The sequence below is a fragment of the Nelumbo nucifera genome, chromosome 7, assembly GCF_055504915.1.
Source record: "Nelumbo nucifera cultivar China Antique chromosome 7, China Antique-T2T, whole genome shotgun sequence".
NCBI classification, from domain to species: Eukaryota; Viridiplantae; Streptophyta; class Magnoliopsida; order Proteales; family Nelumbonaceae; genus Nelumbo; species Nelumbo nucifera.
The window spans coordinates 2,857,539-2,881,236 of NC_142655.1; the positions used below are offsets into that span (position 1 = coordinate 2,857,539).

General features: G+C 38.8%; 1 protein-coding gene and 1 long non-coding RNA gene across 3 annotated transcripts; one reads left to right on the plus strand and one right to left on the minus strand.

Moving 5' to 3' along the window:
* Positions 1–1,642: 1,642 nt before the first annotated feature.
* On the minus strand, positions 1,643–3,553 carry LOC104597569 (homeobox-leucine zipper protein HAT14). 2 transcript variants are annotated; one of them, XM_010259187.3, is made up of 4 exons: positions 3,141–3,553; positions 2,686–3,026; positions 2,512–2,594; positions 1,643–2,371 (listed from the first exon to the last, which is right to left on the minus strand). In XM_010259187.3, exons 1-4 carry the CDS (start codon positions 3,442–3,444, stop codon positions 2,038–2,040), a joined length of 1,062 nt encoding a protein of 353 aa, XP_010257489.1. In that variant the 5' UTR covers positions 3,445–3,553; the 3' UTR covers positions 1,643–2,037. The 2 variants fall into 2 exon arrangements, with proteins under 2 accessions (XP_010257489.1, XP_010257490.1); XM_010259188.3 differs by having other exon boundaries at positions 1,860–2,371; positions 2,512–2,591; positions 3,141–3,551.
* Positions 3,554–20,583: 17,030 nt separating this feature from the next.
* Positions 20,584–23,572, plus strand: LOC148790095 (uncharacterized). Its single transcript, XR_016078754.1, has 5 exons — positions 20,584–22,025; positions 22,103–22,199; positions 22,285–22,750; positions 22,884–22,939; positions 23,055–23,572. It is a non-coding gene; the product is annotated as an uncharacterized LOC148790095 (long non-coding RNA).
* The last annotated feature ends 126 nt before the right edge of the window (positions 23,573–23,698 follow it).

Consider the following 23,698-nt stretch of genomic DNA (forward strand, 5'->3'; position numbering starts at 1 on the left):
CTTAAATCATGGTGGATCTTTATTCTTGATTTAACGGATAAGGAAGATTTACAAAGATCTTTCGTAAAAGTCAAAAGCCACTTGCTTTTTATATCTCAACTCCCCAAACAAACAGAAAAACAACTTGTGATTAACTTCTCATCTCCTTCTCCCGTCCCATGTTTGATGTTTCCTTTCTTTGCGTTAAATCCCCCAATCATTCCACATTTTCGTGCAGAAGATGGCAACCTACCCCAAGTGGGACTCGGCCAGAACTGATACCTCAATCTCATTACTCCCCATGCTTAATGCTTTTAATCTTTTTCATGCTTCCCAACTCCCCACTTCTTTTTAACGCTGACGCTGCCTTTGCCACCATCTACTACTACTTTTTATCCTTCGTCAGCTATTCCCATTCCAACAATTACGATTGATTGGTGAGTACTCAACCATTCACAACCGGATTATGAAAAAGGAGCGGCTAATAACATCCGGGCTAGAGTCGGGTCAACCAACCAACCGACCCAGATGTTATTAGTTAAACTAGGACAAGGAACTACTGGGCTGGGTATATATATATATATATATATATATAAATGGCCCTGCCGAACATGGAACCACATCCCGTCTGTGGGTTACATCATTCCTGGATCCTCTACCTAATATGAATGTCCCCCCAACTATAACTACCATTCTCTAATCTCTAACTCTTGGGTATAAAGTATAAACATCATCATCTAAGCCTTATCCTAGCCTTATCATTCCTCGCCCTACCCTAGCCCTTGTACTAGCCACTTCAACTTATAAACTGACCTCTTAAATCATATTATTAAACTCTTAGTCTTAGATATGGTTTTAGTTAAAAAAATTCTTATAAAATAAGAAAGAAAAAAAAATGAATTGATGGGCTAAACAAGAAGACAATAACTGAGTGCATTACGACAATAGAAAGGATCAAGCCCAACATATTAAATGAATTGATGGGCTAAAAATGATAAGCTTGAACCTACTTTTACTGTTTCCATTAGCAACCATTGATGTCTACCATAGGAAAGGTCCAAAAGTTGTGCACAAATCAAATGGCTAGAACCCATCTGGATCTGGTCAAGTTGATGTTTTTGCATTAGTGGGACCCTAGCAGTCCCATATCCTTTGCCCGACACGTGGAAATAGACAAAATGTTACTTGTTTATATGTACCCTTTTTACCATTGTGGAAAGTTTTAGCAACACTAACCCAGCACAAATCATTGGATGACTTAAAATAATGGTTTTATGGGTGTTGATCCTTCCATCTTTTAGGTCACCCGTGTCCCCATTTGTTCCTCAAAGCCTAAGGAGTTTCCTGGTCGGCCAATATTATAATCCCTTGATTAAGCCCCAGAATTAACTAATAATAATTAAAACCTTCTTTTATCATCACAACGAATGCTTTGCTGCCTAGCTTGGTTGGGCTTACTAATAACGTCCATAAGGATATGGGACCTCACGTGACCGCTGTGATGGGCGATGGATGAACCCCTTACATTAATATGTACTCCACATATCTTCTCGTGTATGGAATTTAAAGGTCCTTTTTTTCTTTTTAGGAGTGAATGGATTAAAAAGACAACCTGAAGCACAAGGCCTAAAGGTTACCTCTCCAGTACAACAACCCTTCCATCTTCTCTCAAAATGACCACATTGTCCACGTTAATAATGACTATATAGTCTATTTACAGAACCGTTTAATCTGATTTCCTGTATTTTTTTCCATACCAAATTTAGTACAAAAATATCAGAAAAAAAAAAAAGTTTGGATTTTAGCTTAGGACCTAATCTCTCTCTCTCTCTCTATAATTCTATTTCTATCTTCCCCACAAGGCCACAAAACACAGAAAAGGAAGCAAAAAATAAATAATAATGCTAATTTCAGAATCCCCATCATTAATGACACTCTATTCGATATTGGAAACTGTTTAATAAATTGCAAAAAGAAGCTGAAAGTCTTGATATTCACAGATCAGAACCAACAATCATCATCAGGAGTTCAGGACCACCTGCTATGCTACGCGTTATCTCATGAAGCTGCAGACGGGTGGGCATAGGCATGAGAGAAGGGATAAAACCTATGTTTGGTGAGAGAAAGGGCGGAGGCTTTGTTGGGGATTGGGGTGGTGGTAGCAGCGGTTGCGTCGGTCGTGGGGGATGGAGTGGTGGAGGTGGTGGCGACGCGCTCGCAAGAAGGGCACATGGTCAAGGTAGTTGCTGGAAGCTGCATATAGAATGGGTGGGAAGTCTTCAAGGCTCTTAACTCTTGCAGTTCCTTCTGCAACCTTCTGTTCTCTTCCGTCAGTGTCTCGCAGCACCGCTTTAAATACTCGCAGTCTACCTCTGTTTGCTTCAACTTCGTCCTGCAAATGTTAAACCAAAGAATAAAAAAGGTAATTTAATTCAAACCCGGCCATTTCCCAAAACATGGTCACCGAGGATATTGCCGTTTAATACATATGCTTAAAATAGAAAAACTAATGAATATAAACAAACCAAGTACCTGGCTCTTCTGTTCTGAAACCACACCTCTACTTGGCGAGGACGAAGATTAAGTTGCTTCGCAAGAGCAAGCTTTTGTTTCTGCTATACATTAAAAGTAAATGAACTAAATGAATCAAAAGAAATAGAATGAAGTTCCCCCCCCCTCTCTCTCTCTCTCGGGATTTCTACTTACCGGGTTAAGAGTATTATGTTCCTTGAAGCTTTCTTCGAGAAAGGCTGATTGTTCTTTGGAGAGTCTCAGCTTCTTCCTAGTCAGGCCGTTCTCCTCCTCGTCACTGGCTCTTGAGGACGCTCTCTCCGCCTCAACTTCATTTCCCGAAGTTTCTGCATCTCTCTTGTTGCCTCCACTACCGCCTCTATAAATGGAAAAATCCATCTGAAACGAAGAAACAGTACTGTTGGGAGAAGAAACTGCGGCCCCATCATCAGCATCCTCTGCCGCAGGCAACCGGTTGACGTCGAACCCTCTCGCCGTTGCCCCTAGGTGACCCGATGAACCCGCTTCAGAATTACCTGCGACAGCCCAAAACCCGTCAAGACAAACAATACATGAAGACGCCTAACAGAACAAATATAACAAAACAAAAGTGGAGATATGGGTGGACGCTTGGCCGCGTCAGGTATTACCATTTTCAGTTGGCCATGGAAAGATTAGCTGCGAAGAAGAAGGCGGTTTACGAGGGACGGGACCAGGAGGGAGAAGATCGAGCTGAATAGGCGGATCGGTAGAATCCTTTTTCTCCTCCATTTCATCTGAATCCTTTAAAGCAGAATCCCGTTCATCAGCTTCTAGTTTCTCGTCCTCTCTACTGTTAACAATCCCAACACCTAAGCCCATGCAAAACCCTAGACCTTTGGCGCTAACCTTATGACTCTTGTCCACAAAAGCGAAGGCGTTGGAGGCGTCTCCCAAGCTCAAACCCAACTCCATCTCTGTCTCGTACAGACCAAGAAGAAACCCAAACAAACAGGAGATAAAAAGAGCCAGAAGAAGAGTCTCAGTCAGCGAGAGGAGGGATAGAGTTGGCTTGAAAAAGAGTCTTTATAAAGACTCTATCTGGTCTCTTAATATAAACGCATATAAACAAACAGTCCTTTTTCTTTTGCCTTGTGCAAAAGAAGTTTGACCGACAAACCCAGGTTGACAAACACACCTGAAATCAATTTAAAATTTAAATACAAAAAAAAAATCAAGGAAAATAAAAAGAATCACCAGAGAGAATTAGTGATCTCGGTAACGTTGTTTTCCCTTATTTTATTGTTGCCATTAATAACTCACAAGTCACAACAGGATGGAAACAAAGTAGAAGGACGATCTTTCTGTCATCAAAATGTGGAATCAAACAGGGTTTTGCTTTGCTTTGTTTTGTTTTGTTTTCTACTTCTCTTCAAAAGAAAAACGATTTTCAGGTAGAAAAAAAAAAAAAGAGAGAAAATGGAAGGAGAGTTAAACTAGGCCTGACCAAGTATGTGACCATAAAAAAGAAAGGTTCAGTCAATCAAGACATTAATTAGTCAAGAACTATACAGTAATTGCAAACTTTACCAACATGCGCCACGTCATCTAGCTGTTCCCTTTTATACTTGTCGAAAAGATGCGCTAAACGAAAAAGATTACATGCTAGATCATGTAATCTCCATCAGACGGCTATGATTATCCCGATGATATTGACTTTCTGACCTACACAAAGTAGACTCTGTCTCCGTCTACTAGATCATTAAGAGAGTAATGGGAAAGAGAGATAGCGAGTTGGTGGTTCCCGAGCCGAGTGAGTGCTGTTTTACATACTAATCACTAATCTTTTGCATTTCGTCGCAGAGGAACCAGCAGCAGCAGCAGCAGAGTAAAATGGAGGCGAAGTGACTCTTGAGACTGGATTGCAGTTCGCAGACAGCGGAAACGCTGACTCACCAACCAACACCACCTACATTGGAAAGGCATCGTTTGAGACACGTGTCGTGAAGCGATTGAACGAACCGAAAAATTACTTTTGAAGTCTGAACCCTCGCCCAGCGTGAATTTAATTAATTTAAGCAAAGACGATAATAATAATTAATTAATTAATTATTAATTGGGGGAGGATATGGATATTTGACCAAAATTACCCTTCATCTTCAATCTACTATAAAATAGATTTGAAGAGAAGTCAAAGATAAAGGCGATAAGGCCCAAGACAGGAATTGGATGGTAGCTGTGGCCTTGTGGGGTTGTGGTGGTCCCCGTAATCGCTTCAGAGCCGTAGAGGTATAGTTATGTACTTATGTGGTAAAAGGGGGCGAAGGGTGACCGGCGATTACCAGTGAAGATGAGGTCACAAATGTCATACTATTAGTTCATTGCAATAATAGAAGTCATGCACACTTTAATGATAAGAGGGTAAGGAATGGGTTGGGAGGAGAGGAACAGGTGAGGTGGTGGAGAGTGGAGACTGAGACCGGAGAGGCCATGGCCCATGGGAGAAGCATGAATTGTGGGAGAGGTGGTGCTGTCCAACGAAACTGACCCCACCCTTTTCTTGCCTTTGCGTTTGAGAATCCAGCCAATTGCAGTAGCCCCTCTCTCTTCCTCTCTTCCTTTGAAGGTTGAAACGCTATTGAACGATGGAGTATATTTAATTGTACACGTGGCTCACATGTAATGCTATGAAACACGCACCAAGTCCTGGCTCACAGTGAGAATCAAGCAAGGAGGAGGGATTATGGAACGGATGTGGATGAACCGATCATGGGTCCACCGTCCACCTTGGATGTCGTGTACCACAAGTTATGGTGGTGGTGGTGTGTCCGTACCACTCGTTTCTCCCTCTCCCCCTCCCCCCACCCCAGTCCCCATTCCCAGCCTCAGAACTAATTACTTCTGTAGAAATCAATTATGCGGGTCCCATTCTTTTATAACAAGAGACAGAGTATTACAAATCAACGGTGGTGGAAAGTGGAAACCTGGACACCCATCTCTCTTTTTCCTTTATATATAACTATATATACCTACGCATATGATGCACCCCCTAAAATGTAAAATCCAATTTGCTCTGCCAAACAGATGGTTCGCTTAAGCTATATTTGGTTTGAAGGGAAAGATAGAGAAATTTATATAAAGTTTGTAAAGATTTTTTTGCCTTTTCCTACTTTTTTCATTCAAATCAAAACACAACCTTTAAACAACGGGAGAGAATCTTTCTCTCTCCCTAATTAATAGAAATGTCTTCCAAATCTATAGTTAGGAAGAAAGTAAGCCACTATAGGCTATAGCACCGGAGAAGATTGCGAATGAATCCCAAAACTCGCCATTGCAATTAAGAAGGGTAATTTTGTGATTTTATTAGGTATGAGGTGAGGCCCAAGAGGCCAGGGCTAGACGACTAGGTATTGTTTGGCAGATAACGCAACGAAGGAAGGCAGTGAAGAAAGAGTCATACGTGTCAAGTTATAAACGGTGGTCCATCCATACGCCTGTTGATCGTGCTCATGTGAGTATGTGACTAGTCGCTACTCGCTCTCTGCGTTGGAGCAGACAGAATCTCGTATCTTATTCGATTTTATAAAAAATTAATAAAAAGAGAGAGAGAGAGATCAGAAACGGAGGGATGCGCAGATGGTGGCGTGGAGAGTGGGGCAGGAGAGTCACGTGAGGGAGGCATGGGAAAGAGAAGATGATTGGTGAAAAGGGGAACAGACGGATGACGTGGACCAATGAGAGGACGAAGGTGGGGGGCGCGAGGCAGTGAAGGCAATGATAATGGTTGCGGCGGAGAGGGGACAGTTGCCCGTCCAGAGGGGACAACTCCACAGCAGCAATCATTAGTACGGCCGCGCTTGCCCTCTATTACCCGTTCTCTGGTGGGGCCCTCCCCAGAACCCCAGCAAATTATTATGGGGTGATTGAATGGTCTCTCTTCGTCATCTCTCTCTCCCTCTCTCACGTCCTTTCCATTCAAGCTTCGCTGCTCATGATTACTTGCCCAGACTTGGTCCACCTTTAACTTTAATATCTCTAATAACTTGTAAAACACCCTAATTAATCTCCTCCTAAGTCTTAATCACCATTATTAAGCATCTCAACCCTACGTGTTAACCAAATATTTAATGAAGATAATGGGAATACCAAATGACCGCAAAACTCGTAAACGGCACGTGTCTTTGACATATCCACAACATAATAATAATAATAATAATAGTAATAATAATAATAATAGTAATAATAATAATAGTAATAATAATAATAATAATAATAATGTTGAATAACAAACTTCATTCAAAAACCATACTGTGGATATATTTTTTAATGCGAAAAAAATGGTAATCAACATATTTATTATTTAAAAGTTAAAACAACAAATCGCACTTTGCAAGTGGAGATGGGTCAGTAGTTCAATTTCTTGGGTTAGTTGGCCTTCAACCAACTTGTGGTTTTACCAAAACATACAAGTTTAACCATCATGTTCAAATGGCTTGAATGGTTCAACTATCTCAATTAATATCGGTTTGAGAAAATTTGAACCAATGGTGACTAGTGACGGAGCCAACCTAATAGTGACATGAACTTAAATACAATAAAATATATAATGGTTTTATGCATATATTAATTTGTAAAATTATATAATATGAGTCTTAGATTTTTTATTGGTGGATTATTAATAAAATTATATAATATTTATTTATTTTGTTATATTAATTGTAATATATTTTCCATTAAAAATATATATTTTTTATATATTTATATTCTATTTGTAGTTATTTTAATTTTAAAATTAATGTAATTGATATATTTAGAAAATTTGTATATATTACTGTATTTTCGTGTATTTCAACCGTATCTATTTGTTTGTAAAGAATATGCATGTCCATCCATATCCACGCTTACTTGATATTAATACTTTGATGATTGCTAGTTATTGTATACAATAAATATTTATATTATTAAAATCCAAAACTCCAAAACGAACTGTAGCCAATTGCGTATGGAAAGAATAGAAATTGATAAGATAGGAGGGGACATATCCCATAAATTCTAAAATTGAATAAAATTTGCCAAAGTAACAACCGTGGAAACATGGATAGATTGTGGAGAGACGGGGACCCATTGCGATTCCTTAAATTGATTGATATTGGAAAGAACCCTTATATTATACATGCTTTTGCTTTTTCCTTGGATTCTAATTCTTGCAAGCATTTTCATTCAACGGCAAACTGACTATTCTCCTCCCCCCCTTGTACGAGGGGCCCGCCCTCCTTTGTTTTTTTCCATTTTTATTTTTTGGCTTGTCAAATTGGAATCCAGTTTAAAGGCTTAAAGCGTATACCCCATCAGACAATTCACCTTAAGTTCCAGCAAAGGCCTTTTGAGTCCAATAGATAAGTTTTTCTTTTCTGTTCCCCCTGTTTTTTGCTAGATTTAACGGAAAATAATTTACTCGAAAACCATGTCCAGATGCAGATGAGGTGTAAATGTAAATGGGTGGTGGTGGTTTGAATCTATACATTTTACCCCTGGTGCCCGCTCAAAATCAAGTAAATAGAAGACATACTCAATGGGGGCATTTTGGTGTTTTAACCTGTCAACTATTCGAGTTACGACGATATATCAAAACACAGGATGAGATGTGCCCAAATCATGGCCATAGTAATTGGGTAATAGTGAAGCAGTGATTGATCAACTCAGTGGGCGGAGGGGTTAGGTCGTACGAAATCGACGGCTATGAGGGGATCCGCCCAATGAGAGGATCTCAGGACCGTCCTTCTCGGATTCGGGATGGACCAGTTGCACAGCACAGCAGAGAGAGAGAGAGAGTCCCGTCACTCCGTCAGCCAAGCGAAAGCGTGCGTGTCAGTCAACCGTCATGATTACTTATTCTTACACCTAAGCCAACGGTGAGCTTCTCCAGCTGCTCTCCAGTCTCCCCTTTTCGATGCATTTCATTTCCAATCACTCTCTCTTTACACACCTCCCTCGTGAGTCGTGAGTCCAGGCTGCCTCTGCCTTCCTGCACTCTCAGTCTGCACCTTCACTCTCTTTCATCTCCTCACTCCCTAGTCCCTCCCCGCCTGGCGCCTGCTGCTCTCTCCACCGTTGATTTCTTTTTGTATGAACACAATACCTATTTCTATTTCACAATTTCATCCTCAGAATTTTCAACAGTTCAACGGTTTTCTTCGGTTACAATACATCTACTCTCTCTCTCTCTCTCTCTCTCTTAATCTCTTATCTGATGCGTGCGTATACATTAGAAGCATTAAGACATACCAAACTGGCATGTTCTTGGTACACAATCACAATAAATCCAACGGTTGATCTAGTTAATAATAGTGGTGGGTCCCCTATTATTCACCGTTGCATTTATTTTATTGATAAAGGTAGCAGCAATAGAATAACTCCCAAGTTCCTTCATGCAATAATTGCCTGCTCAGCAATCAAAAACTTCTCACACATTAGTCTGTAGTCCCATGTTCGAAATGGAAAGAACCCTTGACTATTGTTGGCAATTCACACTTGGAGAATTGGAGATCGATGAAATGGATCCAGACCATGGATACCCATCCAGATCCAATGTAGCAGACCCGGTCCAAACCCATCCTTTGAGATCGTATGTAGTTCACATTGAATTTCTAGAGGAGAAGGAAAACGGAGAAGCTGTCATGAGAGAGAGATTCATGGAGGATAATAATGCAAGGTGGGCCATGGGTGTTCAGTTGATCGGTCCAATTCCACGTGAAACAAACAAAAAAAAAAAAGTTCCGTCCTCACGTGAGCGGATCCGAACCCAAATCTTTTACTTCTTTATCCACCAAAAAGAAACCCAGAAATTTATGGAAACTAAGCGAAAAAGAAGCAAACCCAAGCACTAATCCACTAGTTTGCATTCATTGGGCAAAAGCACCTGATTTGATTTGAACAAGCATGGGTTGGCGTTGGACCACTCGATGCCAATAACCTTTGTGGACCATCTAATATTTATAACCGTTTTTTTGGGCTCTGGTCAACTCAAGCAGTGGCCCATCCATTCGGGGCCAGGATGGATAGCATTACCACATACATTGTTGCTCATTACCTTTTGAGAATTCCTGGGCCCATTGTAATATACATGTCTTCTCCATCTCTCTTCTCTCTCTTCTCTCCCCTGCAAAAAGAGATTTGTATTTCTCTCTCTCTCTTTCCTGATTTTTTGATGGGCTCTGCACATTCTTATTCTAAAAAGAAGAAGAAGAAAGAAGAAGTGGACAAGGAGAGAGAACTTTTGTTGAGCACCAGTAAAGAGAAAACAAGTGTCAAATTCTTCCCTGATGTGTGTGATAGAAAAGGCCTTCTACTGTCGTGGGTTGTCGTTTGCCAAACTTTTCTTCCTATCATTTATATCGTTATATGATTGTAAATGAGGATTAAATAAACGAAAAGTGTCCCTTCTCTCTCTCTCTTTCTTCTCTCCTTGTTCCTTGGTCGTTTGCTAAGACTAAGAGATAGAAGAGAGGAGGGTAGGAATATTTGTCATGCCACCCTCTTCATTTCTTTCTTTTTTAAAAACTTCGATTAAAATGACAACAATAGGAAAAAGGGAAACTGCGCATGCAAATTTGGAAACCCTTAAAAAGACTTTCGACATCATGATTAAGCATTTGTCATGCACTATCATCATCATCATCATAATCCTACATTCCCATCCCTTCTGCCCATGATACACCAGTCTCTGTCTCTATGTTTATTATTATGAATTAATGGAAATAATACCAATACATGGAGGATGATTATGATGGTGGTAATGGTGGGGAGATGATAACAAAAAAATAAAAAAAAAACCCTACTGAGTGGACATCAAGGATGCAAGCAAGAAGAAGAATGAATTAATTATGCATGTGTAATCATAACCTACATATCAAGTAATCAACTGATCACTACATGAGCCTTGGAACAAACAGACCAAAAACCACCACGAGAATGCAGAAAATGTGCCGCATACATGATGCAAAGGTACATGTGTATTACCATGCACATGGCCACATCCACGGGGACCACGTGTAATGGGGAGTGGCATTCTCGTGCAATTGTCGAGGAGTGGAGGGGTAAGGACGACTTTTCATAGAGCAAAGGAAAAGGGAGGTGGGGATGATGAGGGAAGAGGAAAGAGAACAAAAAGAGGAAGAAAGGACGGAGGGTTTGGCTTGGGATATACGTCTCTCGTGTGGTCAATCATAACTATTGGGCCGAGCAATCATGTATGGGGAGGAGAGAGAGAAGGGCTTTTGTCAGGTAAGGCCCATCCATCATCATGATGATCGTCATCAGATGCCTCCGGCCCACCCCTCCACCCCCCTCACCAACCAACTTATTACAATTACCAGACTCGCAAGTAGCCATTATTATATTACTATTTACCATCCCAACCTCGTCCCACCAGGCAGGCAACAGCAGATAGATATAGATAGATTGATGGTATAGAATTATTAATTATTTTATTACTTACTATAAATAGGGTTCTATAGATAGATGTAGCTCTAGCTCTAGCTTTGATTGTAGGGCGTTCTGTTCAAGAAGGGGGCTGCCTCTTCTCATTTCCCAATTCCCATTCCATCCACGCCCCGCCCCATTTAATTGATCATTTTATTTTTATTTCAAATAAAATAAAAGGAATGGAGAGAGACAGGAGACTGGAGACACCACCTGAACATCCCTCCGCTGCCCATTATTAGTTTTCCACCCTACCACTACCACACTAATCAATTAAATTTTATTCTTCTATATACATATAATATTTCAATATTATATTTTTAACGATGAATGCTAAAAACACTAAATGGAATAATTTTGTATATAGAAATTATAAGGGTAAGCAGGAAGTGGGACTCATGGAATGATTGAAATTAGTATTCTGATTTCTGAAATCTGAAAAGAGGTGGGTTAACAAAGACCATGGCAATGGGGGGAGGGGGGGCATGCTAAATCCTGTCTCCTGGAATCCCCTCATCACCCCCGAGAGCTAAGAAACGCTGTTGGGTGATGGTGTAGAGGCTATGTGCATTGAGAAATGGTCTGATGGTCTCTGCTCTGAATATGCGGCATAACATGGCCCCCATCTCATCTCACCTCACCTCACCTTATCAGTTCAGAGTTCAGACTATCTTGTATGAAAAGAGTTGTAGTCTGACAGATAGACCCATTTGCTATCTCTCTTTTTCTTTTCTTGAAAAAAAAAAAAAAAACAGCATCTCCCAAACAACAGCCGAACAGCAATTACAAGCGCCTATGGGCTCGAGGTTTCTACACTACAGTAGGTTTTGTACAGTTATTTGTTTGTAGCCTGCCCGAATACGAGAGAGAGAGAATAACTATACAAGTACATGAAAGTGGAGAACAACCTTAGAGTTTATCTAAAGGGAAACAACTTAGGGAGGAAAAGAATTTTATAAGCAATAGGTGTAAAGCTGACGTGGACCACAACCATGGAGGTGGAAGTACTTTTGTCCCACCATTTTGGCAACCGAGCTAGTTTATGACAAAAAAGTTGCTTGGCTCATGGCTGGGTCCTTGCCCATAATAAATTGTTGGGTTGAGACCCTGTGTGTAGGGATTGATGGGTTACATTGTGTTCAGACTCCACTACAAATGAAATAACAATAAGATTTTATGTATCCATGCTTAGGTGAAACTCGGACGTTTACACTTCTTTGGGCTTCGGCCCACCGGTTGATCCCATCTAAATTTTTGATAAAATGAGATAAAGTAGATTCTGTTTGTTTGTTTGTTTTTTTTCTGGGCTCCATGGGTCTACACAATGGAATAGCCCATAAGCCCCCAACCATGATGTAGGCGGGATATTATCCTGTCTCTAGGAGGGTCAATTGGACTGGATTTGGTCCAATCAGGTCAAGTCCGATGTGAGTCCATTACAAATGGACCTGGTCCAATCCAGTCCAGTGAATATTTTGGACCATTTTGGACTGGTCCAAAGACTGTCCAATCTGTTCAAATTCATATTAATTTAGATTGATTTCAACTCAAACTTTGTCCACTGACCCCTATGTTCTTATCTTCTATCAATGGACCAGATATTGGCTCAATGCAATATATATTCATTATGGATGGACCAGGTCCAATCCAATATTTCATATTGGTCCGTCCAGTCTGTCCATATTCAATATGTCTTATTGGTCTATTCAATCCGTCCAAATGGATTTTAATTTGGATGGAGTCCAACCCAAAACCAGTCCGTTGACACCCCTACCTGTCTCTGCAGAGACCTTACTAATGAGCCATTTGGCTCTTTGTATATATGGTGGTTTGGTTATGTGAATAGAAGATCATCTACAATACCTGTTAGAACTTTAGGCTGCATTTGCAAATAATGCAAATATGTAAAGTGTAAAACGGTTTATATAAATTGTAAAGTTGAGTTAGTTTTGCACTGACAAATTTACCTTCTTACCAAACAGACTTTAAACTGTAATGGATGCAAACATGAATTCCAATAAAGCATATGTTCTTTATTTTTTTCTTTTTTTTTTTTATCAAAAGCCCACTTGAATACAAATCTACTACTTTTTTTTATTGATGTACTTTTATATCTTATTATCAATGTAAATATGCATTGGTGTGTCATTTGTAAATGCATAAATGAGTGTTGCTAAACACAGGCAAAAGTGAACTAGAGTGCAAATTTACCCTGAACCGGGATTTACACTCCATTTGTATCGTTTCCAAACGCAGCCTAAGTGACCTTTAACAAGTTGAAGGTATTAGAAGCACTAGGGATAGATGAGAAAGGAATTGGGTGGAAGTAGTAAGTTAAACACCTAATAATTAATTTAACGATGGATATAACACAAAATAGAAAGCAATGGCAAAATAAAATTAATGTCACTACGCCATAGGGTTGGGACAAGGCTTATATGATGATGATGATTATGATTATGATGATAATAGAAATTCTATTCATTTCAATATGCCATGAATACCCTAAAAGCCCTAGATACCTAGTCCTCACATCCATTATATTTTAATCAGCCAATCCAAATCATTCACTGGACATGATTCAAAATTTGACTCAATACACCTCATATCAGGCGTATTGTATCGGGGGCATACAAATACGTGAATTTAATGACCATTAGCATTTTCAGTGTTTCTGGGTAGTCCGGATCAGGTAGGCAAAACGTTAATTGTAAATACGTTCAATGAGCATTTAGAAATTTTTTTGACACCCAACCTACCCTTGAAAAAGATTAAAAACCACTTTTGACAGTTGTTAGAATATTTGCGAAACTCCCAAAACGCATGCTTGTATATCGGTGTATTAATACTTTGAACCATGTATCGTGTATGGAACCCGATTCTCATGTGTCCCTTCTCATAATCTTGTAAAACAACATTCTAATTTCAGCCAAATATAGTAGAACCATTTCACCAAAGTCTTTGTTGCACTCAAAATTAGAGGGAGCCGATTGATTGAAATTAAACTTCCTACAAGTGTGATAACTTTGTGAACTAGACACCTCGAACATCTTAAATGAAAGAATGCTTGGACAGCTGATAAACTTCCCTCATTCGAAATTTGGAATTGCAACTCAGGTCTTGATGGACCAGGCTGAGGTTTTCCCAAACTCAGCGCAATCGTTTAGAAGGGCCTACATCCAAAATTGGCCAAGTCACTAACCCAATCCCAGCCCAATTAATGTTGGGTTGGATTCTGGAAGGTATTCGGTGCCTCGGTGGGACAAAAATTCATACCAAACTATAAAACATGTGCGAAAAATGTCTAGCAGTTTTACCAAACAACAGTTGTTGTATTAATTATTAAGATAATGATTAGTATTTTATGTCGTGCACGTGCTGTTATATTTTTATTTATTAAATATTCACATTCAACTTTAAATATAAGATATTGTCAATATTCTATGCAAGGTTCAAAGTATATCGGCCTGTATCGGTGTTTTCCTGTGTTATTTATATATTCTTTCTCAACACTGGATCAGAGGGATTGGTTTAAGTCTCCGTTATCCTCTGAATCATGGTCTGACCCAATACAATCCTTATAGGGGTGTATCGAAAAGCCATCAATACGATACGTATCAATACTTTGAACTTTGATTCTATGTATTTATGTTATATATCTATACAAAGCCTCAGATTTGTTTAGAATTACTACTTAATTTTATATCTTGGATTTGTTTTCATTGCTAACTCAACTCTAAAAATTATAGATCAAATTTGATTTCAGAAACTTGGGTAACAAAAACTCAAAATTTGCTTTGATAATAGAATGAATCATCATCATCGTCATTGTCGTCGTCCAAATTTATGGGGGATTGCTACATGAATCCCATTTGCCATTCTGTTCTATTTGATGCCATATCCATTCCATTGACAGCTTCTGCAAAAACTAGAGGAACCAAACCTTTTAGTCTGTGTTTGATTTGGAGGAAAAAGTAGGAAAAGATAAGCAAATCTATACAAGAATTGTAAAGATTTCCTTACCTTTTTCTTCAAACCAAACATAGCTCAATTAAACTGTGAATGAGAGAAAAAGAAGAGGAACATGTGTTGAGCTAACTCATGCAAAGAGTATACAAATCCAAGGCTAATAGTAATATAATTCACATGCAGGCCAGTAAATGAATGGTCTTGTCCTACTTCATAATTGACCTTGACCGGCCCAATCAAATCTAAAGAAACATGACATATTTTAGATATTAAGCACCGAAAGAAAATGAGCATAAATAAATAAAAGAGAATAAAAGGAAACGAATATATTCTTTAAAACCAAAAGAAAATAGGTAATTTATTATTTATACAATTTCCAAGACTAACGCAGAATTGGGATAGAACTTCTCAACTTTAAAAAACAAAAAGAGCCCAAAACAAGCTCAGTTTGCCATGGTGTGCCATGACATGGTTTGATCATGTCATGGTTTGATCATGTTGGAACTTCCTACATTAATTTTGAAGACGAATTCAAATGTATATTTGATTAAGAGGCTTCTGCTGTGCGGACTATTTCATGGACTGCATTTATGGCTTCAGAAATTGAGAAACTAGCCTACCTCCGATGCATGTAGTAACAAAGAGAGGAGAAAGCAGCATTATTTGGTAAACAGAATAGCTTTTTTTTTTTTTCTTTTTAAATTTTATTGGTAGTTAGATCAGATGTATTCACTAGAGAATGTGAAAAGAGGAGGTTATAGACATTCCCGGTCAACAGGAAGGAACAGACCTCATGGCTAACCACCCCATTCTACAAAGAAAGAGAAAAAGAAGAGTTAGAATGCTATATATAAAACTTCTCTTTCTATCCTTTCACAAAGGCAATCAACGACTGAATTTGCAACGATTTAATTGAAAAGTATTAGGACTATTGGTTCACCTAACCATCCCAATGAACATCAATTTATTAAATTAACCAAGATGATTTATTATTTTCATAAACTGAAGTCTTTCCTAATTTATCCGATATTCCCTCCTAGGATATACCAGACATACTTCTATCAAGTAACCCTTCGATCCTTCGATTAGGGTTCTCAAGATAGAAAGTGCATTAAGTTCTATGAAAAACCTGTGTCATCAGATGAATCATGTATATATATTCCTATATATCATTCAATTCACACTATGAGTTATTTAGTCTTTTATATGAATTCCCATTCCGGTTCATTCATATAAACCAATTCAACTAGGAGGTGGCCAAGCTCCTAATTGCATTATGCATAATAACTCATAGACAATATGAAAATAAAAACAACTTGGTTGAATTAAATAAAAATCAATCCATGATCGTGGTTAGGCTTTCCACAGCCGTAGCTACAAATAGATTAGTTCATGATAAAGGAAATTAAACAAACAAGGTACAAGAAAGAACTCATGATGTCGCCCCTTGAGGTTGAGATCGATGAACTTCTTCTCCTTGTTGCCGCCTTCCTCCTTTTCTCCTCATGTGTTGTCGACTGCCTTCTTGAAGGCTGAAGCTCTCTTGGAGGATTTTTCCTTGATTGCTCCAGAAATTGATTGATGCCTAGTGCTAGTCCCCCCCCCCCCCCCCCCTTTATATAGCTTTAGGAGGAGGGGTTGTTTCCAACTCATTTTTGGAGTTCTTTCTCAAAAATAAAAAGTCCTAATTCCTAATTATTAGTTTAGATCTAATCCTATCATATCTCTTATCCGGTAATCTCAATCTCCTTTATCTTTCTAGAATTACATCAGAAAATTAAATCTGATAGGACTCTTTGCAGTTTGCTTATTCTTGTATTTGTATTGGGCTTCTTCAACGAATTGGGCTGCTGCAAGGCTTCTCAGTGAACTGGGCTTCTGCTGTGAATTGGGCTTCTCTTTGAATTTGCTCAGACTTCGGACCCGATTTTGACTTTGATGCAGTCCGAACCTATCAAAACTCAAAACATGAAAGTTGTAGATTTTTTCCTTATATTTCTAATGCATCTTGAATCATCTCAATTGGAGTCTGGATGGGAGAGTTGTGCATAGATTTCTACACGGTGCCGAAACTATGCAAAATTACCCGATTAGCCTTGTTTTTCTCATGACGCCTTCTTTCATGCCCAGAATCGAAATACAAGCATAATGAGTCCAATTAAGTACTAATTAAGTATAAAAGACTGAATATTTAGGGATAAAAATATGATAATTTTTATTCTTATCAATATCCTTGGTTCCTATGGGTGCAAGCACGAAGAATGCTCGACTTGCGGGCAAGATGCGCAACCTCTCGCGGCAATACTATAACGAAGCCGATCAACTCTTCGGTGTAAGCTTCTCAATTCTCAACTTCATTCGGTGTTCTCATTTGGGTGTATGGGTTACTATTTTGCTTTGGTTATATGCATAGTTTTAGATTGCTCAAGGCTTTGCTACTTTTGGCGATCGGCTTGCCGGCTCTTACGCCTTACTATTGTTCCCGGTTTTCGATATCAATGAAAGTATAGGAAACATCCCGTGCTTTATTCAGTTCCGTTTCCTTTTAATTCCATAGGATAAATGACTGAATGTTGTTGTGGGTATGTGGGTTACTAACTGCTCAATTGTCGTTGTTTTGTTTGTAACTTTTCTTAATTTATTAATAATCATCATGACTGACACCTTCATGCATTGCCACTTTCGGGAGATTGCATCCGCGGAGCTGATTCAAGCGTTCGAATTGTAACAGTGATCAGCCAAAGCCTCTCTTATGCTGGAGTCCAGAATGAGCCACTTTAACACATTTCTTCTTTATTCTCTCTTAGACTTTTTATTTCTTCACCTGTTTCTGATTAGAAATTCTTGATAGGTGAATGGCGTGTGCGCGGAAAGGAGACTCGAAAGTGATACGGATTCGGAAGCGGCATAGGTATGTGATTTTTGTCGAATGTGTGCATCCCTAAATTTTAAAATTTTTAGAAGAAAATGTTTGCCGGTTGTGGATGTGACAATAATATCCTTGGTTCTTATGGGTGCAAGCAAGACACGCAACCTCTCGCGGCAATATTATAAGGAAGCCGATCAACTCTTCGATGTAAATTTCTCAAATCTCCGGTTCATTCGGTGTTCTCTTGTGGTTGTTCTGGTTCCTAATTTGCTTGGGTTATATGTGCAGTTTTAGATTGCTTGGGGCGTTGCAAATTTTGGGGATGGGCTTGCCGACTCCCGCGCCTTACCATTGATTCTGGTTTTCGATATCAATGTAAGTATACAAAACATCCCTTGCTTAATTGACTTTTTTTATCTTTTAATTCCGTAGGATAAGTGACTGGATGTTTCTTGTGGGTGTGAGGGTTACTAATTGCTCTGTTCCGATAGTTGTGCATGTAACAATTCTTAATTTTTTAATACTCCTCTTGGCTGGCATATTCAGGCATTGCCGCTTTCAGGAAATTGTGTCCGCGGAGCTGATTCAAGCATTCAAATTGTTGTAGCAACCAGCCACGGCCTCGCATATGCTGGAGTCCAAAATGAGTCACTCCAACCCATTTCTTCTATATACACTCTTAAACCTTTTCTTCTTCACCTATTTCTGATTAGATATTCATGACAGGTGAATGGCGTGGGCGCGGAAAGGAGACTCTGAAGTGATACGGATTCGGAAGCGGCACAGGTATGTGATTGTTGTAGAATGTTTGCATTCCTATATTTTAACACTTTTGGAATATAACTTTGCCGGTTGTGGAGGTGGCCATAATATCCTTGGCTCCTCTGGGCAGGCACGAAGAATGCTCGATTTGCAGGCAAGCTGTGGAAGCTCTCACGGCTTTACTATAAGGAAGCTAGTCCAATCTTCGGTGTAAGTTTCTCAACTCTCCACTTCATTCTGTGTCCTCTTTTGGGTGTATGGCTTACTAATTTGCTCTGGTTATATGTGTAGTTTTGGATTGCTCGAAGTGTTGCTACTTTTGGGGAGGGCTTTCCGACTATTGCGCCTTACTATTGTTTCCGGTTTCTGATAACAATGTAAGTATATAGGACACATCCCTTGCTTAATGGACTTCCCTTTTCTTTTAATTCCTTCAGATAAGTGACTGACTATTTCTCATCAAGCTTTGAGTGGTGGCTCGACCGGAAATTGGCCGCCATTCAAGATAGGGTTGTCAACGAGTGGGATCCGGGTCCGGTCTAGGTAGAAGCACTCCCGAACAGATCATTAATTGGGACAAAATCTTAGACCCAAAACCGTCCATTTTAACTTAAAATTTAGGTTGAAACAATAACATAGGTTTAAAACCAAACCATTTAATCTAAAAAAACCACTTTTCTTATTTAAATCGCAAACTAAATTTTAAACTTTAATCATATATCGTTAATAAAATTGATAGAAAAATACTAAGTCACTTATATGTTAAAACATTAAACACCTTTATTTATCTATATATCTATCAGATTCGACACTTTAAAGCTATGATAAGAGAAAAACTATAAGAAAATGAAGGAAATAATATATATGGCTAATAAAATAATCGGTTTTGGGCATGAATCGATTCGGGAGGGGCGAGAACCGGAACCAACCCAATTATTTATTTCAACATAATCATGGAACTGGATCCTTTATAAATGGTTGGGTCTATTCGGGCCAGTCGGCTAGACCTAAAGCGTTGATAGCCCCTTCAAGAACACGAACGATGAGAGCGATTGTGCTGCAGCAAGGTTGGTATCCCTTTTTCTTCTCCCTTCGGACCTGTACTTCAAGGTAAGGACCTTTCAAAACCGCACTCATTGTTCAATAGGGTAACTGTGAAAGCAGTAGTCGTGAGTAGGAGACTGTGTTTGTACTTTGTTGGAGGTGAAGACTCTGCAAGGACAACTTTCTTGGAGCTATAAGAGAAAGGGAGAAAGAAGAAAAAAAGTAATACAGGTTTGGATTTGGAGATGTTTAAAAAGGGATTTGGTTATTAATGGAGGGTTGTGAAGTCTTATTGGGGGGTGGTCAGTGGTGTTAAGAGGTATTTGAATGTGCAAGGTGGTGTGAGTCGTGTGACTGATCAGTTGGACACAAGGATGAAGGTGGGAGGGGGTTTTGTTGGGTGATGGTTGTACTTCTACATCTTACTTTTTGGTAGGTGGCAGGGTAGTGAGTGGTGAGGGTGCTTAAGTTGGGTTCTCTTTGGGTTCTTCTTGCCTCAGTGATGTTTCTTCATCCAGCGTTGTATTTTGTCCTTATTGTTTTTTTGGTAAAAATTTATATACTCAAGAAAGAAAATCAAGGTGTTCAGGATAGGCAATAGGCAATGCGATGTCATGACTCTTGACAACTATGCCTAGAAGCCAGGGCTTCCCTTAAGTTGTCTATCTTAGTAGGATGTTTCCATGTAACCTAAATGCCGTCATTGTTCTAATCATGATTGTTTAGGAGTCATCACCCCTCTTTACCAACAATTGCTTCAGCTCATATATTGACTTCTTTAGCATGCACACTTTTTTCTTGTAATCCTTGTTCAACTAGTTCAACTCCTGGAGGTAATTATACATGCACCTGTTTTGGGACTTTTGGGATAGCTCCATTCAATAATGCATTTTTGACATGTAGTTGCTAGAGGAAAAATAATAATAAGAAGCTAGAGGAAGCAGAATATGGATTGATTTTATTTATGTCACTAGTGTGAGCATGTCTTGATAGTAAATCTCATAGGTCTATTTATATCCCTTGGCAATCAGCCTTACTTTGTATCTCTCTATGGATCCATTAGCTTTATACTTCACAATAATATTTCACTTAGAGCTGACTGGTTTTTTATCCTGAGGAAGATTGATGAGATCTTTGTCTTATTATTTATTAGTGTCTTCATTTTCTGATTCATGGTGTCCTTAAAGTTGGATTGAGGGAAATTTCTTAAGGAAATTTAAACTTTTTATTTCTCTCCTATTTTCTGTCGGACCAAACACAGGTAAGTAGATATCAAAAGGAGTAACATGATTAGAAGGAGCTGTTGGAGCAGCAAGGGAAGCACCTGAGTCACTTTGGATCAAGGTATTTGATGGTTGTCATAGATCAATTTTGGGGACTACTTTCTGGTGACAACTGTGCACCTGCAAATCTTTTCGCTGCATATTAGAGCTAGAGTCAGAGCCGTAAGTAGGAAGTGGACTAGTAGAAAGTGAGTTGTTGGACATAGGTACTAGAATAGGTATAAATAAGCACTCCGCTCTCTTAGTGTAAAATCTCCTCCTGAAGAGAGATGGAAGTAGCATAGAAAGGCGAGACTCAAAAAGGACAAATCCCTGGTAACAAAACATTTATTAGAGACAGGATTTTAACAACTATAACCTATTTTGGTTTCTCACAGTAAACACAAAACACTTAATCAGTTTCATTACTCTGAGTAGCTTTATTCCAGTTTTCTATTTTGTGAAAGCAACATGAGTGCTGTGGAATTAGAAAATTCTCCACTAGCAGTCTTATTAGTGTCCTTTGCCTGGACAAATGGATATGACTTGGTGCTCTGTCAATGGGGTTGGGTTTGGTTTTGGTCAGGCTTGACCTGACTTTGTATTGTAAATGTGCAGAACCAGTTTGAAACCGGGTTCCATATGTGTCTGTGGTAACAAACCCAGAACCTAGGTAATTATTAATTGGGACTATTGGGTCTGACCTGATAACACCTTATTACAATTGACAGCTATACTTTTAGCCTGTAATAATTTGACAATAAACCTACTTTTTAAAATATTTGGTAGTATATACATTTTTGAAAAATGCAAGACTATCTGGAACTATTAGGTCTGTTGTTTTAACTTCTATGATAACACAGAGCCACTATCCTTAGAAATGAGAGTCAAATATTTTAAGTCCATGTTTGTTACAGTTCTTTTATTTGGGTCTGAATGTTTGTAGTTTGCTCAACTTATGATGATAGATTAAAGCAATGGTTGCTAGTCAACACTTAGTACATTAGTATTTTGTTTATTGACCAAAGAGTACTTTTTAGTAACAGGCAATATCTCCTTTGGTGTCCTTTTGATAAGAGTGATGATTGGACTGTCAAACCGTGAAGATCTGTTTGATATAGTGAATGCATGGTATCCAAATTAGGAGACTATTGCTGAGAAACTTATAGGTATTCTCTGCTGTTCTTGTATGCTGGTGCTTTCAAGACTAATATAATCCTTACAAAATTGATTTCTGTTGTGTCAGAGACATTTGGAAAGGTCAACTCTTCTCCATCTTACCAGCCTGGAGGATGTGTTGGTTTTCCTGCTTTTTCTGCTGTTTTAAGCAGGTTCTCTTTAAGGTAGATAGTGCCTCTCTAGCAACTCTGTGCATAATAAGACCCCAACAGATGTCATTATTTTTCATGTTTTGTTATATATTTACAGGGATCTGCTGAAATGGTGCAAAAGAATCACAGGTCCAGTTAAACTTAAAGTCACTTTCTTATTTAAATGGTAACCTAAAATTAAAATTTTGATCATATGACTTTAATAAAATTGATAGAAAAAATCTAAATTATGGTAACATTTATCTATCTATCCATCATATTTGACACTTTAAACCTATAATATGATAAAAAAAATGTAAGAAAATGAAGGAAATATTATATATAGCTAACAAAATAATTGGTTTGAGTATTAATCGATTCGAGAGGGGTGAGACCAAAACCAACCCAATTATTAATTCCGACAAAATCATGGAAGCGAAACCTTTATAATTGGCTCAGTCTGTTCGGGCCCATTGGGTAGACCTAAATCGTTGACAGCCCTTCCAAGAAACAGAAGATGGGATGGCTGGTGCTGCAACAAGTTGGTATCTCTTTTTCTTCTCCATTGGGATCTGCTCTTCTAGGTAAGGACCTTTCTAACCCATACTCAATTCAAACTTTTGCTATTGTAGCATATGATTATGTCGTGCAATGTTGATTTTGGACTCACACAAATTAATAAATACTTCTAAAGCAATTTCAGCCTTGTCATTGCAGGCGCATTCTTATGAGTTCACATTGCCAATTGTGGTATCAGGATTGACTACGATCTTGTAAGCCAATGTTATTTGTATATGCTAAAACTTTTTTAAAGGACTGCCATTTCTTTATTGCCATTGTTGTCCTTGCAATTTTTCTTAGTTTTTAAACTCATCTGGACATCTTCAGGCATTGGAACTTTTGGGAGATTGCGTTGGTGAAGATGATCCAAGCTTTCAAATTGGAGCAGTGATGAACCATGCCCTCGCATCCAGTGGAGCCTAGAATGAGCTAGAATAACCAGCTTCCTCTACATTCACTTCTTGAACTATTTTTTTCTCCACCTCTTTTTGACTGGATTTTTTTGACAGGTAAATGTCATGGGCACGCAAAGGAGACTCAAACGTGATACGGATTCGGAAGTGGCATAGGTATGAACTTCTGGTTTCTCTCTTAGAATTACTGCATGTTGGATTTGGCAACAGAAATATATTCACAGAGAATGGAATTTGTATAATCTTCTGAAAACAATCACCAGAAATAGAATTTCTGAAATTCTAGTAGCTCTTCATCGTAAATTCATAAAATACACTATAAGGATCAAGTTCAGCAACAGTTGACAATGGTTTCTTGGCTGTTTCATTTGGGATAATTTCTCCATCTAAATGCACCACAACCCAGCCCAGTTCAACCAAAGTTCTGGTGAGATGAAAAGTTTTAAAAGCCCTGGTAAACTCAGACAGATAATAGTCATGTATGAAGTTTGAGGTAACTAGGTGTCATGGCTCACGTCTGCTTCTCTTCCGAAATCAGCATATGAAAAACATGCGGGC